General features: G+C 40.5%; 1 protein-coding gene across 1 annotated transcript in view; it reads right to left on the reverse strand.

Annotated features, from left to right (window-relative positions):
* The window catches only part of PAPSS1 (3'-phosphoadenosine 5'-phosphosulfate synthase 1), a 100405-nt gene that overhangs the window by 59114 nt on the left and 23253 nt on the right, over nucleotides 1–18038 (reverse strand). Inside the window, exons 4-5 of the mRNA XM_077778467.1 lie at nucleotides 17149–17287; nucleotides 13111–13229 (exon numbers count right to left, since the gene is read on the reverse strand). Coding sequence (XP_077634593.1) covers nucleotides 13111–13229; nucleotides 17149–17287 — 258 coding nt within the window. The remainder of the gene's footprint in view (nucleotides 1–13110; nucleotides 13230–17148; nucleotides 17288–18038) is intronic.

Consider the following 18038-nt stretch of genomic DNA (forward strand, 5'->3'; position numbering starts at 1 on the left):
AGAGAAGATCTACAAATGACCAATAAACAAATGAAATGATATCTTCCATCACATCAGCAGGGAAAGGCAAATTAAAACAAGATACCACTACACAGCTATCAGAATGGTCAAAATCCAAAATACTGACAAAAACCAAACGCAGGTGAGGATGTGGAGTAACAGACACTCTCATGCACTCCTGGTAGGAAGGAGAATGGTAGAGACATTTCAGAAGACAGTTTGGCCATTTCTTACAAAACTAAACACACTTGGGCGCGTGGGTGGCTCAGTCAGCTGAGCATCCAACTTCAGCTTAGGTCATGATCTCACAGTTCATCGGTTCAAGCCTTGCGTCAGGCTCTGTGCTGATAGCTCTGAGCCTGGAGCCTGCTTTGGATTGTGTCTCCCTCTCTCTCTCTGCCTCTCCCCGCACCTCTCAAAAATAAATAAACTTTGAAAAAAAAAACAACCCAAAAACCATAACACACTTTATTTATCCAAATGAGTTGAAAACCTATGTCCACAAAAAAACCTACACAGGTGTTTACATCGGCTTTACTTATAATTGGAAGGCTTAGAAACAATCATGATGTCCCTCAGTAGATGAATGGATAAATTGGTACATTCAGACAATGAATGCAGTAAGAAGAAATAAACTATGAGGCCATGAAAAAGACACTAAAGAACCTTATATTGCGTATTACTAAGTAAAAGGTGCCAATCTGAAAAGGCTACATATTGCAGGATACCAAGTATATGACATTCTGGAAAAGGCAAAACTATGGAGACAGTAAAAACATCAGTGTTGCCAGGGGGTGGGGGATGGGCAGATGAAGAAATAAAGAGGGGATTTTTAGGGCAAGGAAATGACACTACAACAGTAGATAGTGTCACTATACATTGTCCACAGAATGTACAACTCTAAGGTAAACTATGAATTTTGGATGACGGTGTGTTACAGTAGGTGTATCAATTGTAACAAATGTGAGGGGCATCAAAAGGACAGGCTTATGGGGGAAGGGAGCCCCAAGTATGCGGGAACTCACTGTACTTCCCACTCAGTTTTGTTGTGTACCTAAAACTGCTCTTAAAAACACCCATGGGACAGCTGGGGNGTTGTGGAATCAAGCCCCATTATCAGGCTCCACGCAGAGCATGGAGCCTACTGAAGATTCTCCCTGTCAGCCCCTCTCCCGCACGTGCTAAAATAAAAATTTATATTAAAAATAATAAAAATTATTCCATTAAAAAATGCAAAACAACAAAAGTAAATCAAACTAAGTATCAAATGCAGGGGCTCCTGGGTGGCTCAGTCAGTTAAGTATCTGACTTCGGCTCAGGTCACAGGAGTTTGAGCCCTGAGATGGGCTCTGTGCTGACAGCTTAAAGCATGGAGCCTGCTTCGGATTCTGTATCTCCCTTCCTCTTTGCCCCTCCCTCGCTCAGGCTCTGTCTCTCCCTCTCTCTCTCTCTCAAAAATAAAATAAACAGGGGCGCCTGGGTGGCTCAGTCAGTTAAGTATCTGACTTCGGCTCAGGTCACAGGAGTTTGAGCCCTGAGATGGGCTCTGTGCTGACAGCTCATAGCCTGGAGCCTACTTCAGATTCTGTCTCCCTCTCTCTGACCCTCCCCCACTCATGCTCTGTCTCTCTCTCTCAAAACTAAATAAAAACATTAGAAAGATTTATTCTCCCACATTTCTCCTCAAATATGGAACAAAAGAGATACAGTTTAGCATCAGCTAAACCCTGTGCCAAATCAGTCTCCTCCTACTGGTAAATTCAAGTCCTCTGATCTTTCTCTTGATGAAACCAAGGATAAAGAGAGTAAACATGAAGGAAAGCAGAAAAAAAGTAATAAAATTAAACACTGGAAAGAAATAAAGCAACACCACTTGCTACAATACCAAGTTTAGCTAATTGTTCCTGGTGTGCAGACACGAAAGGCATTTTTGTCCCTTGAGCATCCCACTGCTCACAAGAGGAGGAAAGTGGAAAAGTGTGTAAAACATAAACCATGCACACAGCCCAGGGCGCTTCATATACCTTCCAGGCCTTCTGCAATGAAGCAGCCAGCAGGCATGCACAGCTGAAGGCTATCCATCGTGTTTCAGGGCTAACACTATGTGAGGACATTAAAGACAATGGTGAAAGAAGAATGACAGCTTCCACCACCTGCCTCTATTCTCTCTTCTCTTTGTAGGTTTCAATACTATACAACCTGTATTAATGAGACAGATTATTTCTTATTTAAATTTTATTTATTTAGAGAGTGAGAGAGTACAAGTGAGGAGGGGAGGGGCAGAAAGAGGGAGAGAGATAATCCCAAGCAGGTTCTGCACTGTTAGCACTGAGCCCAACATGGGGCTCAAACTCATGAACCATGAGATCATGACCTGAGCCAAAATCGAGAGTTGGACGGACGCTCAACCAACTGAGCCACCCAGATGCACCAAGGCAGATTATTTCTAATAATGCCAAGCAAAAGACGGCATGTCTTAAATTTTGCCAGTGTGGTCTAAGTGGTAAGTATACATACATAGTTTATACATAATACTTGATTTCGCTGTGTACCAAGAGGAAATCACATATAGCAAAGTCTTTTTTTTTTTTATGTCACTGTATCTCAATAAAACCAGAACAAAAGAAGACACCTCTTCTTATAATCTAGCAAAAGAAATAACATGGTAGTCTATCCTGTGCATTCTAATTCCAGGAATTATTGTTAATACATTTAAATTATAAAATAGCAGTAAAGAGAATTTGGAATTGAGGGAGGAAAAAAAATCACTGCACATACAGTTATCATTGTCATTTTTTTTTAATGTTTTTATTTATTTCTGAGAGAGAGAGAGAGGCAGCGTGAGCAGGGGAGGGTCAGAGAGAGAGAGGGAGACACAGAATCTGAAGCAGGCTCCAGGCTCCGAGCTGTCAGCACAGAGCCTGATGCGAGGCTCGAACCCACGAACCACAAGATCATGACCTGAGCCGAAGCCGGACGCTTAACCAACTAAGCCACCCAGGTGCCCCTATCATTGTCATTTTTATATATTCCCTTCCCATTATAGGGCACTGGTAGTTTTAGGAGTCTGTATGTATAAAACCTATTATTTCATCAACTAGAAAATAAAAGTTCAGGACCAACTGTTCCTCCAGGAACATGATGTGCATTAGGAGAACTGCCCACACCCTACGTGTTCAATTAGCTTCTTAGAAATGTAAAAACTCTCAGAGGTTGACACACACCCATTGTTCCTGCTGCAAGATAAAGAATAGAAATCCTCGCACTGGGAACAAATGCTAAAGTGACATTACGCAAAAGGTCAGGCATTCATTAAGAGAAAGACCATGATAAAGGCTCACAAAATAGACTTAAAATTAAATACATTAATCACAAAAAATTAAAAACACAGTACCTTCAAAACCAAAGATGTTAGCATCTGTGAACCTGTCTCCTCCTCAGTTGTTTAAAATAGATATACATGCATATATGCTACAGGCCTGTCATGAAATTCAATAATCTAAAATCTCGGAAGCACAAGGGCACCTGGGTGGCTCAGTCGGTTAAGCATCTGACTTCGGTCATGTTCTCGCAGTCTGTGAGTCTGAGCCCCACGTCAGGCTCTGTGTTGACAGAGCATAGCCTGGAGCCTACTTGGGTTTCTGTGTCTCCCTCTCTCTTGCCCCTCCCCTGCTCATGCTCTCTCTCTCCAAAAAATAAACATATGTTAAAAAAAAAAAAGCTTTTAATAAAAATTAAAAACAAATACATGAAGTACAGAGACTAACGTACCGGAGACTACCATTAACGCTTACTACCAATTCCAGCACCATCCTAAGGGCATATGAATGAATCCACGTAATCTTCATGCAATCCTACCTATGAAGAGAGAAGTATACTCCTTTAACAGATTTGGAAACTGAGGCCCAGAGTCCCTGCCATACTAACCACCAATGCACTTAACACACACAAAAAAATACTCCATAAATACAGTGTGCTTGCTACATTCCAGGAGCTGCTATAAGCACTCTGCATATACTAACTCATAGGCTCCTCAGTCAATTCTAAGACAGGTATTATAATTATTTCTCACTGTATAGACAAGAGAATTGAAGCCAGAGAAAGTAGGTATTTTTCCCAAGGTTATGTAGTTAATTGATAAATATTAGAACTGGGATTTCAACTGGGGTTCCAAATATTATTCCCCTCCAAAAAAACAAAAAACAAAACCAAACCAAAAAACAAACCTTTACGTCTCTCTCATGAAAACTAAGTTATGAGACATTTTATCACACAAATTGTTATTATTTTATCTTCTTAGTTCACAATTCCCAGGGTTTCTGGTCGGCATGTGATCTGTAGGAGTCGATAAAGTTCTAGACAAAAAGTAAAAATACTCAACATTTCAGTTAGGCCTCAACATTTCTATGAAGGTTAAGAGCGATTTTCAACCAAATGTTCCAAACCCCATCATTGTCAATAAATTAAAAACCTTCATTTCCACCACTTTGGACCCCTTAGAACTTCAAAACCCAGAATCCACAGCTGGGCAACAAATGACATAGGGAGCTCAGGGAAGAGAAGAATTTCATGGACACAAGCAAGTCTACATAGTCTTCTTTGCCATTTCTGAAGACTACGTTATTATAAGAATGGGAGATCTTATTCACATTGTGAGGGTTGACTATCCTATTCTACTGCATTAACCACTGATAACTGTCAACAGTTTTGGAGGGCCAGAGGACAGCATCCAACAGACTAATCTTTTTGACCCTTGGTGGATGCAACAGGGCATTCTGAGCTGGTTTCCAAGGCCGGCATCACTAGACTCGGCTCACAAATAGCAACAAACAGCAGCGGTGCGCACTGCCCACTGTGACATTCCAGGCGGGTGGCTGGGTGTGCACACCCTGCTTCCACCCTGGAAACACCCCTCTCCAGAACCACACTGTGGGGGACACACTGGGGAATGTGAATCTACTCCCTCTGAAGAGACGTTCAAAGTAAGAACTGAAAACAAATAAATATCATGTCTTCCTTCCAACCACAACCTAGGTTAAGAAAACAAATATACAAATAATTTGTGAGAAAATCTAAGTGTCTCCAAGAAACTAGTTTGAACATAAAAGAGTAGTATCAATACTATGAGCTCTAATTATTTATCTAATGTTCTGTGTACTCATACAGCCATTGAGCACATTTGGGATTTTGAACACATGAGTACATTTTTAGTAATGTGCTATGTTATATGCATGGACATAGAGGTTATAATAATCACTTTCCTTTCAAGAAAGGGGATGTTCTTATTTTCAACATTACCCATAATTGTTCCCTTTTCAAAATTCATATTCAGCAATATTTTTAAGTGAATTTTAGCCTCACGAATTAAATACAAAATTCTTCCGATGCCTAACAAAAGTCGAAAAAAAATTCAAGAGGTTGCTATCGTTTTTCCCTAAAAAAAAAGAAAATACATCGAGTGAATACTTTTTGAATCAACACAAACATAACAGCACGAATCAAAAGGAACATGGAACATTTACTCAAAGAAAGTGAGTTCTATATAGATTCTATGTGTAGAGAGAAGAAAACTCTCTACAAGGAATACAAAAAGAATTTTTTTAATATAGACAGCCAGTTTCTAGCACATTCTACTGACAAATCTTTTCCGTTTCCAAAACCACTGCTAAGCATCTAAAAGGAGCAAAACCACCTCAAAGTGAGACAAGATATCTGGACAACATAATGTGAAGTCCCCACCACATGAGCTATCCATTCTATTTGGGATTCATTAGGATTTCCAGAAACACAGTCAGCTATTAGAAAATAATGTGTTCTTCTTTGACTTGCACACAGACAACTTTTTATTTTGGGGAATTTCCTTTAAAACAAAAACAGACCACAAGCCAGGCCAGGAGCAAGTGTTCATATGCCTAAAACCCTTACCTCCAATCTTAAGTGTGCCTCAGTCACCCAGCATTTAAGGATAAAGGGACTACAGGCGAGCTGCTGAAGAGGGGGTCATTAATTCACATGCTACCATGAATCACCTAGATCTAGAAATATTCAAATATAATGAACGCTTAAATATTAACTTAATTCTAAAATGTTACATGGGTATTCAAAACTTTTTTTTTTTGGCTTGACTAAACACAATCTAAGAGCTAACACACTGTATCTATAATCTTTGTTCAAAAGGACAATTGTTTGCTTTTATCTGGAAACTGGCAGACAGAACAAACATTCACTACCTGAAAATAGTATTCTTGCCTTCTTTTTTAAATCTTCCTAAAGAACTGTGAACATGTTAATAAACATAGTGATTCCACATTCTAAGTTTTACCTTTAAGTATTTTCTGCACTTTTTTCTTGAGCCAAATCTGCACCACAGATTTGAGCACTAGAGCTCATTCATATTTTACGTAACTATTAAATTTCTATTATCTAAACTACATGCATCCAAAGCATGAACACCAAACGACATTCTGGCAACACTTTAAAACTGAGCTGCGAAGTCAGGTTTTTATGTGCAGTATAAAATCCATTTAGAGCACTAAACTACCATTTCATAAAAAGACAAACCTTTAAATAATTTATAGCACTAGTAAATCTAGAGTTCCTAGTAGATTTAAAAACAGTATTTAAAATATCACTTTAGATTAAAACCAGCAGCAAGAACCCTACTTCCTTTTGTCATAACACACCAAGTTAAATGCAATCCCAGCAGGCCACCTAGTGACCATTCAAGGGTTTGGGGAAAAAACTTAAATCCTAAAATCCTCAGTATTTTTCAATGCCTTCTATTTTTTTAATGAAATGTGAAAATACACCAACAGAAGCACGTTAAGAAAATAAAGATGCTCTGACCAAATACTGAGAAATCAAGTGTTTATATAAATGAACACATTTCCTTATCCCAGTTATATTACAAAGGCCAGACCGAAAGAGAAATAAGACTATCCAGGGATGACTGAGGATATACAACGTTGTGCTAATGGAAATACCCATCATCGCAAAATACCCCTTGTACGGAACATTAAAAACAAATACTTTTTGGACAGCAAAACCAGTGCCATATCTTCAAGACCATTCAAGAAACAATACCTGGTAGAATTCATCTTGGGAAAGTCTCTCCAAAGCAATTCCAAGCCTCAGACAGAAAAATCCCTTTGCTAGCTATCATGGAGACAGTACTTCTCAAACATCTGCATTCTCTAGAAAGCCCCAACCATGCTATCCTTCTCTGCTCCAATAAAAAGTCTGCCAATGGGGCACCTGGGTGGCTCAATCAGTTGAGCATCTGACTTTTGGCTCAGGTCATAATCTCACAGTCCGTGAGTTCAAGCCCTGCATCAGATTCTGTGCTGACAGTTCAGAGCCTGGAGCCTGCTTTGGATTCCGTGTCTCCCTCTCTCCTTCTCCCTCTCTCTCTGCCTCTCCCCCACTCATGCTCTGTCTCCCTCTCTCTCAAAAATAAATAAACATTAAAAAACAAAGTTTGCCACATATTACAATGAGAAATATATATTTGGTCTTTGTCCCTGGTTCCTGGCACAGAGCCCTTAAAACCCATGCAATCTCCAAAGTGGTAGAGCGTGTTTGATATGATAATGTGATGATTTCAGGCTAAGGGGGTCCTCAAGAAAGGCAACACCATACTTAGACGGTTGGAACTTTCAACTCAGTGCCCAGAAAGAACTCTAGGCGAGGGAAGAGGCTGGAAACTGCGTTCAGTCACCAATGGCCAAACACTTAATCATGCCTATGTGATGGTACCTCCGTAAAGGTTAGATTCAGAGAGCTTCTGAGCCGGTGACAGCATGCCCACAAAGGGCGTGGAAGCACCTTGGCTCTCCCTGCCCCACACCTTGCTCTGTACACCTCTTCCATCTAGCTGTTCTTGAGTTGTATCCTTTATAATAAACTGGTAATGGTAAGTAAAGTGCTTTCCCAAATTCTGTGAGCTGAATTACTGAACCAGGGTGTAGGGGGTCTGGGCAACCCTTGACTGTACAGTCAGGCAGGCAGAAATGTAGGTGTCTGGGTACCCTCTTTGCGTCTGGCATCTGAAGTGGAGGCAGTCTCGTGAGACTACACCCTTCACCTGCAGTGTCCAAGCTAACTGTGAACAGTGAGTTTCAGAACAGAAGTGAATTGCTGGACACCAGCTGGTGTCAGAGAATTAGACAATTAGTTGGTGTGAGAATAAAACAAACTAACCTCAAAAGTATAATAAACTGAGGAGCCCAAAGAGGAAATAAAATGTACTTAGCTTTACTGTTTTAGAAATAAGATTGTTTTCTATGGCTTAATAACCCAAGTCACTCATTTACTATTTAGATTTAGGTCTCAGGACATAAGTAAACCAGAATTCATCTGGCACGATGTGCCTCAGCTTTGCAAGTTAAATTAGGTCACCGACAATCAGTCGTGATGTCACACTATACAGAACACACATTTCCCACTCATCAGAGATAGGCACAGGCAGTTTACTTCTTTACAAGGTCAACTTTCCTTCCAATCCAGACAGCTGCCTCTGATCTGCTCTGAAGTACTCTGAAAGGATGCTAAAAATATGACCTCCTACTAAGACCCAATACTCTCAAGTTCTCAATCCCAACTACACTTAGGAAAAAAATGGTCAAGGAATGTGAAAGAGAGCCATAGAAAAGACTGATACTTCAGTCTTTTGAGAAATTGCAAGAATCTAGATAAAAGGTAAGGCAGCATAGGAGAAGGGTGGGCTGCAGAATGCCACACACCGTGTTCAAATCTGACTGTACCCTGCACTGTCCTGGAGTAAACAACTTCACCTCTCCCAGCTGTTTCCACATCAGTAAAACGAGGATAATTAACTACTTCTCAGAGTTTTAACATAACACTAAATGTATTTTTAAATTTCTTTTTACGTTTATTTATTTATTTTGAGAGAGAAAGAGACAGTGTGTGGGGGAGAGGGGCAGGCCAAAGCCCAACACAGGGCCTGAACCCAGGAACCATGAGATCATGGCTTGAGCCAAAACGAAGAGTCAGATGTTTAAGTGACTGAGGCACCCAGGCGCTCTCAACATCAAATTTATTAATGCTGCTGGAGCAAATACCGGAGGCCTTGCCTGTGTGGGAGTTCTCGTCGGTTTCCATCTCTGTCTGCCATGTTCCCTTCTAGCGCACACAATTCTATTCGTGCACGTTATGCTGGTTATCGCACATCCTCTAACTTCGTATCCTTCCTCCTTGCTCTCAGCATGGCACTCGACATCGTCATCCCCTTCACTTCCTAGTCTAGGTTTGTGTGACCAGCTCTCCCCTGAGCTTCCAGGACCCACCTCTAGAAAAGCTCACAAGTGCCTCTGTGATGACAATGAAGTTGTGCTCCATGTGCCACCCCTGGACCACAAGGGAGGATCTGCTTCGGAAGGTGCACACCGCACGGAGTTCCCCTGCGGTCAGGGTGCAGCACGCAGATGGACTCCTCGCATCTCCGAGCTGAACGTCAGGTGCTTACTGGTCTACCTATGTGCCCTAATGCTCACTTGAGGTTCAGCTTTGTGAAAAAAACAATCAAAGGAGAATAAATGTCAGAAGAGAAGTAATCATGTATGGGTGTGTATTTCTCCCTTCAACTACATTCATAAATTCTACATGCTAGAAAAGAAAAAAATGAATGAACTTACATAGTCATCCGAGTCTACAACTGTAAATAATGGTGACAAGGACCAAAACTTAAGGTCCATGAGGCAGGAATTTTTACTGCTTAATTCAAAGCCACATCCCCAGCATTTTACCACAGTACCCAGTACATAAGACACGAAGTATTTGTTACATTAACTAACAGGATCGGGGTGCCTTGGGTGGCTCCATTGGTTAAGCATCTGACTCTTGATTTCAGCTCAGGTATGATTTTGTGGTTTGTGAGTTCGAGCCCCACACGGGGGAACAGTGCAAAGCCTGTTTGATATTCTCTTTCTCCCTCTCTCTGCCCTTCCCCCATGTGCTCTCTCTCTCTCTCTCAAAAATAAACATTAAAAAAAATTTTAATTAACAGGATTAACCAAGTAAAACACAAAAATAAATACTTTTAATGGGAAGTGAAGTCCTTTCTTTCCCCCAAATGAGGGTGGTACCAAATAAAAGCAAATGCATTAAAGAGCCATTTGCATTTCTTCGGTCACCACCGAGCTTTAGGATAAAACTAAAAAAATTTTCATGGGGGACTGGGAGGCTCAGTCAGTTGGGCATCCGACTTTTTATTTCAGCTCAGGTCATGATCCCAGGGTCGTGGGATCGAGCCCTGTGTTGAGCTCAGGGCTCTGCACTGAGCATGAAACCTGCCTGGGATTCTCTCTCTCTCTCTCTCTCTCTCTCTCTCTCCACAGCCCCCATCCCCAGCTTGCATGCTCCCTTCCCTCTCTAAAAAATAATAAATAAATGAATAACGTTTCAAGAGAAAATCTTCCCATCTTAAACTAATATAACCAGAACACCCTTCTGGTTTTGATTTAATTACATTGCACTTTAGGTACAATGAGAACACTGTTGAAAGTAAAAGCCAGAGGTGTATGGAAATGAGTCCTAGGAATTCATACACCTGGAATCCTAGATATAAAATCCAATGTCCATAAATGAATTACTTAGTATCTCTAAAATACTTCAGAGGTTTACTGTATGAATAAATCTAGAGTACTTTTATAAAATGCTCAGCACAAAGACCACTTGGGAAACTGTCACAGTCAAGTGAAAAGTGGTTGAAAGCTAAACTAGGAAAAAGGTCACTTCCTCCCAGATCCTAACAATCAAAACAAATATTTTAAAAGATACAAAGCAAGCTGCCTGGGTGGCTCAGTTGGTTAAGCATCTGACTTCAGCTCAGGTCATGATCTCATGGTTCATGAGTTCTAGTCCCAAACAGGGCTTTTTGCTATCAAAGCAGAGCCCGCTTCAGAACCTCTGTCCCCTCTCTCTGTGCCCCTCTCCTGCATGAAAGCGTGCAGGCACTAATATAAACATTTAAATATATTAATAAATAGAAGACACAATGCCCCAAACACATGAACCCTTAAAATAAATACTCAGTAAATGTTAGGTATTTTATCTAGACAGAATGAAACTGTCCAATCATCAGACTGTCTAGCAGGCATAACATAGACTACCATCTATAAAAAAGAACAATTAATATAATCATTAATTAAGGGCAAACACATTAGAAGCAAGGCTTTAAGCCTCAGACACTAAAGCAAGCAACAGCACCAAGGAAAAAAAATACTGTGACAGAATACATACATAAAGACAATAAGAAAAATACATAGCTTGGAACCAAACTATGGAGAACCTTGAATTCAAATCACCTTAATTCTATAAACCACGGGAAAATCCATAAATTCTCTAGAGTAAAACAAAACAAAACCTAGACTACACTTTAGAAAGATGATTCTGTGGGGGCGCCTGGGTGGCTCAGTCAGTTAAGCATCCGACTTCGGCTCAGGTCATGATCTCACGGTTCGTGGGTNTTCGAGCCCTGCATCAGGCTCTCTGCTGTCTGTTCAGAGCCTTCTTCAGATCCTCTGTCTCCCTCTCTCTGCCCCTACCCCACTCACACAAGCTCACTCTCTCTCTCTCAAAAATAAACATTAAAAAAATTTTTTTAATCTTTAAAAGGCATATCAGACTGGAAGTCGGTGACCAGTTAAGAAAATATCAGGTAGTGCAAGCTGAAAATCATACAGGGCAGTTTGAAGTCTGTGTTTTCATTTCACAGAATCATGGAAAAAACCCAATGTAACACTAAATACAGGGTGGGATCCTGGATCGAATCCTAGTACGGGACAGATCCCTAGTGGAAAAACCTGTGAAATCCAAATAAATTTGTGCTTTAGTTTACAGTATCTTACCAGGGTTGACTTCTTAGTTTAGAGAAATGTTCTGAAGTCACGTAAGGTATTAAAATAAGAGGAAGCTGGGTGAAGGATATACAGGAACTCTCTGTACTATTTTACATTTACAGAAGAGTTGTAAAACTTTCTCAAAATACAGTTTCCTAAAAAAAAAAAAAAACCGCAAAATCACCTGCTCACTACAAAAAAAAAAAAAAGGCTTCTATGTAGGTGAGGTGTCAAACCCAAACGATGCTACTCTATATAGGGCCCCAAAGAAGTGGTTAGGAATGAAAGCAAAGACAGAAGGGAGAGAGACGCCAGCAGCACCCATCACAAAGCGTAATAGCCCTTAGAAGTATCTGAACTACCTGGTTTTAACTATAGTCCCTAAAATGGCTTCAGAGATTCATGAGCTCCCTATATTATATATGAGAGTATCAATGTGTATTTCCCTGAGGTTCTATAAAACAATTCAGAATCACTGATCAGAAGGATTCCTCAGTGGCTCAGTCAGTTAAGCATCTGACTCTTGATTTCAGCTCAGGTCATGATCTCACCGTTTCATGGGTATGAGCCCACCACTGGGCTCTGTGCTGGCAGTGCAGAACCTGCTTGGGCTTCCCTCTCCATCTCTGTCTGCCCCTCTCCCACTCACACTGTCTCTGTCTCTCTCAAATAAAAACCTTTAAAATTTAAAAAAAAAGATTTTCTAAATATGGAGACTGGACTAAACTCTGAGAGAGTCATATGTCTAATAAATGGCTTGAGTGCTTGGGAAAATAGTCTGCCTCTTTATGTTTCCACATGCTCCGGAACCAGAGAAAGATCTTTATGTCCTGGAACCTTTCCCTGCCTAAAACCCAACCATAAGGGCATCATCATGTTGCACAGGTCAGATCTGGGCACTCTCTAAATGTCTAGGTCAAGTTACCTGCATTATGTACCTCAACTTAAAAAATACAACAATGCCAAGTTGTAGAACTAAATAATCAAGGCTGAATATTCTCTAGTAGGTACTTATATGATAAAACCCTGGTAAAATAAAAGATTATCTGGCTCCCAAGCCTCCTATGGCTCACGCTGACCAAGGTACTATATACACTGATGCCCCCACAACACCTAACACAGGGATGTACACACTCAGAACACTGTCAGTACCACATATTCCATATTAACCACCACCTGGGTATTTTTGGTGGGGGAAGATGACAAGAAGAATATACTTATTCTGATGATTCTCTCCTTGACCTTCTCTTACCCGTTCCTGTAGAAGTTCCACAACCTGCTGGACACAGTCGTTCACATCACAGGAGTCTGTTTTCAGGACCAATTCAGGAGCCTCTGGCTTTTCATACTCAGAATCAATTCCAGTGAAACCTACAAAAGGTACCCAATCATTGAAGGGCATAGAAATTAAAACAGGCTTCTGTCTTCAGTGCAAGTCTCTGCTATGGTCAAGTTCGTATTTACGCTGCCCCTTCTGAGTTACAGGTTTATAGTATTCAAACGTTTCCTTGGGAGAAGATTTCTGGTTAAACTTTTATTTTTCCTTTAAACACATACAAGTGATTCTCACTCACAGTTCAGTAAGGTTGCCACGAACACTAAATGAGTGACCGCTGAAACCACTGGCTCACAGGGGAAATATGGGGTCAGCTTCCCGCAAGCCTCAGTCATCATAAGACTTTTGGACACCTCTTTGCAGTATGAAAGCTAAAACATGAAGGCTGGGTGTCGTTTTGTTCCACCGCAGCTGGGAACACGTACTGGGGGGTGGGGAAGCTAAAATGTTTGCCACTCTGGGTGTGTCCACAAGTGACTGCCTAAGTACCAGGAGTACTGATGTGGGGGGGTTAAAAATTTTAGCGGGTAGGGAAACTTGCAAATACAGAATCCTCGAATAATGAGAATTGACTACAACTTCTTCTGTCACCTTTTTTCTTTTAAGTAAATGTCCAAACTGCCTATGAATAAGTAGGAATGAATCCAAGTGATCCAAGGCATCTCAGTGTCTCCACAGGAAGACAGAATACGGTACCTAAACCCTGGGAATAAATCAAACTAGAGGAGGTTTTTTCCTCTCAGTGCAAACACTGACACCAAGTTAATCTGTCCATTATATTCACAAGATTATCTACAGCCAAACTGAAGCTCTATAGGCTTCCTCTGCTACCAAGATTAAGTGTTCAAGACAAATTAACCACTATTAGCTTATGCAAAACATAAATATGGAAAGGAATCTTGTCACATCACAAAATGCATTCTACAATCAAACATAATCAGTTTATATATCAACCACTATTTAGATTTTCCCTTTAAATATGCATTACCATGTAATTCCCAAAAAGAGAAAGAATACAGGATGACTTCCAAGAATGGGCCAGCTGAGCTGAAGATATGTTGTTCCTCTCTTGTACCCCTGACATGACCCCATACAGAGGTCATTTGGGGCTTGTCTGCCTTGACGTGTTTAAGTCAACCTTGCGTTTAAAATAGTAAACATTACTCTAAAATCATGACTATTGACAGACAGCCTCTTCTCTGTTGTCCTGCCCACCACCTTGTGGCATATTCAATAAACTTCTATCTCCTTAAAAAAAAAATAAATAAAATAAGATAATTACTCTTAAGAGGTATAGTCTCCAAGAGTCCAAAATGTATACAAGTTTACAGCCCATTTGTTTCTTTCTATTTCATGTTTCAAAGTATCACATGAAGTCCTGAATCCAAGAAGTGTATTACCAATATTCCTAACAGTATTTAGTGATGAGTCACAATAAGTAGCAAGGGAAAAATAACTCTGGTTAAAACACTAGCTCCTAAGCTCTAACTCTCAAAGCAGCTGAACAATGCTACCGCCAGGTCCCACCTGCATTAGATTCTGATTTGGCCTTGGCAAAGGATTTTTAAAAGTTTACTCAGGTAATGCTACTGCACAGCAAAGGCTGAAAACCACTGTGTTAGAAGATTTGGCTTATCATTTTAAAATTCCAGGAATTCTCTTTCTAGCTAATTTATTCCTTAAGTGATTACAGTAAGTATATGCTTAAGCACAACATTTATATTTAAGTTGATAATAACTACTTGAGCAGTAATCATGAAAATAATCTAGGATTAGAATGGTTGACATAGAGATATTTATACAGTTATTAAATGTCACCAAAAAAGCCTATAAAAGCCTGAGGTGTGCTGAATGTATATAAGCTCTTCTCTCCTCGAACATTTACCATCACGGCTCTGACACAGCATTTATAGGGAACTTTTCAAGCACCATTCCAATAATGAGTAAACAGTTTTTAAAAACTAACAGCTCTAGGGGCACCTGAGTGGCTCAGTCAGTTGACTAGGGGTGCCTGATTTCAGCTCAGGTCATGATCTCAGAGTCGTGGGATCAAGCCCCACGTCAGGCTCAAACTGAGCATGGAGCCTGAGATTCTCTCTCCCCCCCTCTGCCTCGCTTCCCCACTCACGCGTGCTCTCTAAATAAATACATACATACAACTCTACAATCAGGAACTCTAACACATATATTTTAATATAAGGAACATTTTATTAATGTCTACTCAGAGAAATAGACAAAAAAACACTCAAGAAAGTCAGTAACACAAAAAAAACTAAGCTAAGACACACTCCCAAATATAGAATGCAAATCGTAAATGACTCAAGGTATTTTGCATGTGGTCTTTTCATCTTTACATCTCAGCACCAAACATATAGCTTGCAAACAGAAAGCATTAATCAATGTATGATGAACATCCAATTTCCATTTCATCTTCTAATCTACCCAGTCAGCATTTACTACGTGTGTATCAGGTATTAGGCTTTGGGTCTCACATTGTGCTAAACTCTAATGATACAAATATATATATTCAAGACATTATCCCTGTTCACAAGTAGCTTACTCCAGTCAGAGAGACAAATCTACCTCCCTCACCAATCCATCCTTGCAAAAACAACAAAGCTAACTAAAATCAAAATAAGACTTAGACTTCAGGATCCTGGACACATCATTTTGCTTCTCTCTGCCAAATCCGTAGTATGAGAAACTGAAGTGAAAATTGACCATCGACAGAGAGAGGTGGACACAGATGATAAAGAGCTGAACTGGTTTCCCTCCTAATGTCATAAACTATTCAGGTCTAGCAACCTGTTCTCTTTGAGTCGAGAAAGCACATGCTTCATGGATGAAACTGAGTCTCCATGGTGGCACAACTGAATGGAAGCCTTGTCTAAGGATCCAGGTTTCACCACGGCAGGTGGAACTTACCCCAACTGGTAAAGTGTCACCAGGTGCAAACATGGAAGAGCCCAGAATAACAGCATAGTCCTTCCTGTTCCACATTTTCCTATGCAGAGCCAGAAGATGATGACAAAATCTTGAACTCACAGAGCTCCTAGGAGCTCCTGTGACAGTCCCAGCCTACTAATACTCTCTTTTGGGAAGGCATCAACGTTACCTGCGTGAATCACTAATCCCTCCACAGTGCTGAGTAACTGATCCCTGGCATGTCCTTGGTTAACAATAATAGAAAAGAATATTAAATAATACCTAGAAGATAAATATGATTGGTATCAAAGGTCACAGCAGACAGATTTTAAATGTCTATGTCCAATGCTCATCGTAGTTGTAACTCTAGAAGCAAACCATAAAAATTTTTAAAAATCAAGGTATCTCTATTTTGATGGAATCAGCGATACGTTAACTCAACCTAATGTAACAAACGTACACAGAATGAATAAGGAATCATTCCACACCATGATATAAATAAGAACAAGGCAGTGTCTTTGCTTTCAAAATGTTTATAATTCAGGCATCTTCCCATGATCTATGGAATTTCCTTCATTTTCACCAGAACAAAAAGCAGAAGTGGCAGCGGCTCTGCCATGCAGTCTAATGCACCTCATTATACCAAGTAGGCTTCCAAGGGTCCCCAAAGTCCCAACCTTCTAAAACCCTGTCTTGTGAGTAGGATTCCAACCTGACCAACAATGCCCACTGAGTCTGACACACAATGCCAGGCACTGCTGGCAGGCTTCCAAGACACAAGAGTGCATGGCGTAAGACCCACTTTTTCTTCTCAAGGAGCTCCAACTGTTTGAATACTCCCAATCTCTTCATAAAGACGATCAGTCTCAGATATAAGAGGATAAAATATGCAAAGGGAAATCTTGCTGGCTCAGTCAGCAGAACATGAAGCTTTTGATCTCAGGGTTGCACGTGAGCCCCACACTGGGTATAGAGATTATTTAAAAATAAAGTCTTTTTAAAAGAAAATGCAAGCAAAGAGAAACTTACCTTTAATTTCTCCAGCCCGTGCTTTTTTGTAGAGTCCTTTGACGTCCCTCTGTTCACACACATGCAGAGGGGCATCAACAAATACTTCAAAAAACGGTAAACTTGCACCCTCATGAATCTGCCTTGCATTGTTGCGATCCTTAGAAAAAAGATGTACAGAAGCATAATAAATAGTGCTCATATGAATCAAAGGTACTATAAAGGATCAGGGATGAGTAAAGGTGCTTTATCAGCTGAATCAGTGAAAAACTAAATATTAGACAAAACTTAATTTATACTTTAAAACATAAACTGGAAAAAATTTAACCCAAGAAATTACTGCTTCATAATAATTCTAAAATTGGATATTCTAAAAAGCCAAGGTATTGGGGAGTTCCAGGAAGAAAAACAACGGATGTCCTGTAAAAATTTTCTCCAAAATTTTTTTTGGAGAAAAAATTTTGGAGAAAAAATGGGGAACCAGAGTCAAAGCCCAGCCTGAATTCAGGTGCCATCAAGCCTCTCAAAACATGTTCAATCTTAGCCTGAGCTGGCTTGAGAGCAACTTCACTTCCCAAGAAGTCCATTCAGAACCCTGAAGGTGGTTTATCCACTCACCAAATACAAGGTCCTGCAGCCACTTCTCATCTCCAGCATTCCCAAACCTTCACTTTTCTGTCCTCCCCCGAACCCCCAACACTCTGGTAATCACCTTCATTGCTCCGTCCTGTCCTCTGGAATGGTTTCCTTTCTAAGTCAACATCTTCCTTCTGTCTAAGCTAAAACTGCATCCTCCCCTGAGATCCGCTCACCTTCCTGTACTCAAGCACAAGCTCCACGTTCATACTCTGGACACAAGGAGTGTCAACATCTCCAAAGCCAGCCCTGCAACTCCCACCACTCTATCCCCA

The sequence above is a fragment of the Crocuta crocuta genome, unplaced genomic scaffold (genome assembly GCF_008692635.1).
Source record: "Crocuta crocuta isolate KB4526 unplaced genomic scaffold, BGI_CrCroc_1.0 scaffold587, whole genome shotgun sequence".
NCBI lineage: Eukaryota > Metazoa > Chordata > Mammalia > Carnivora > Hyaenidae > Crocuta > Crocuta crocuta.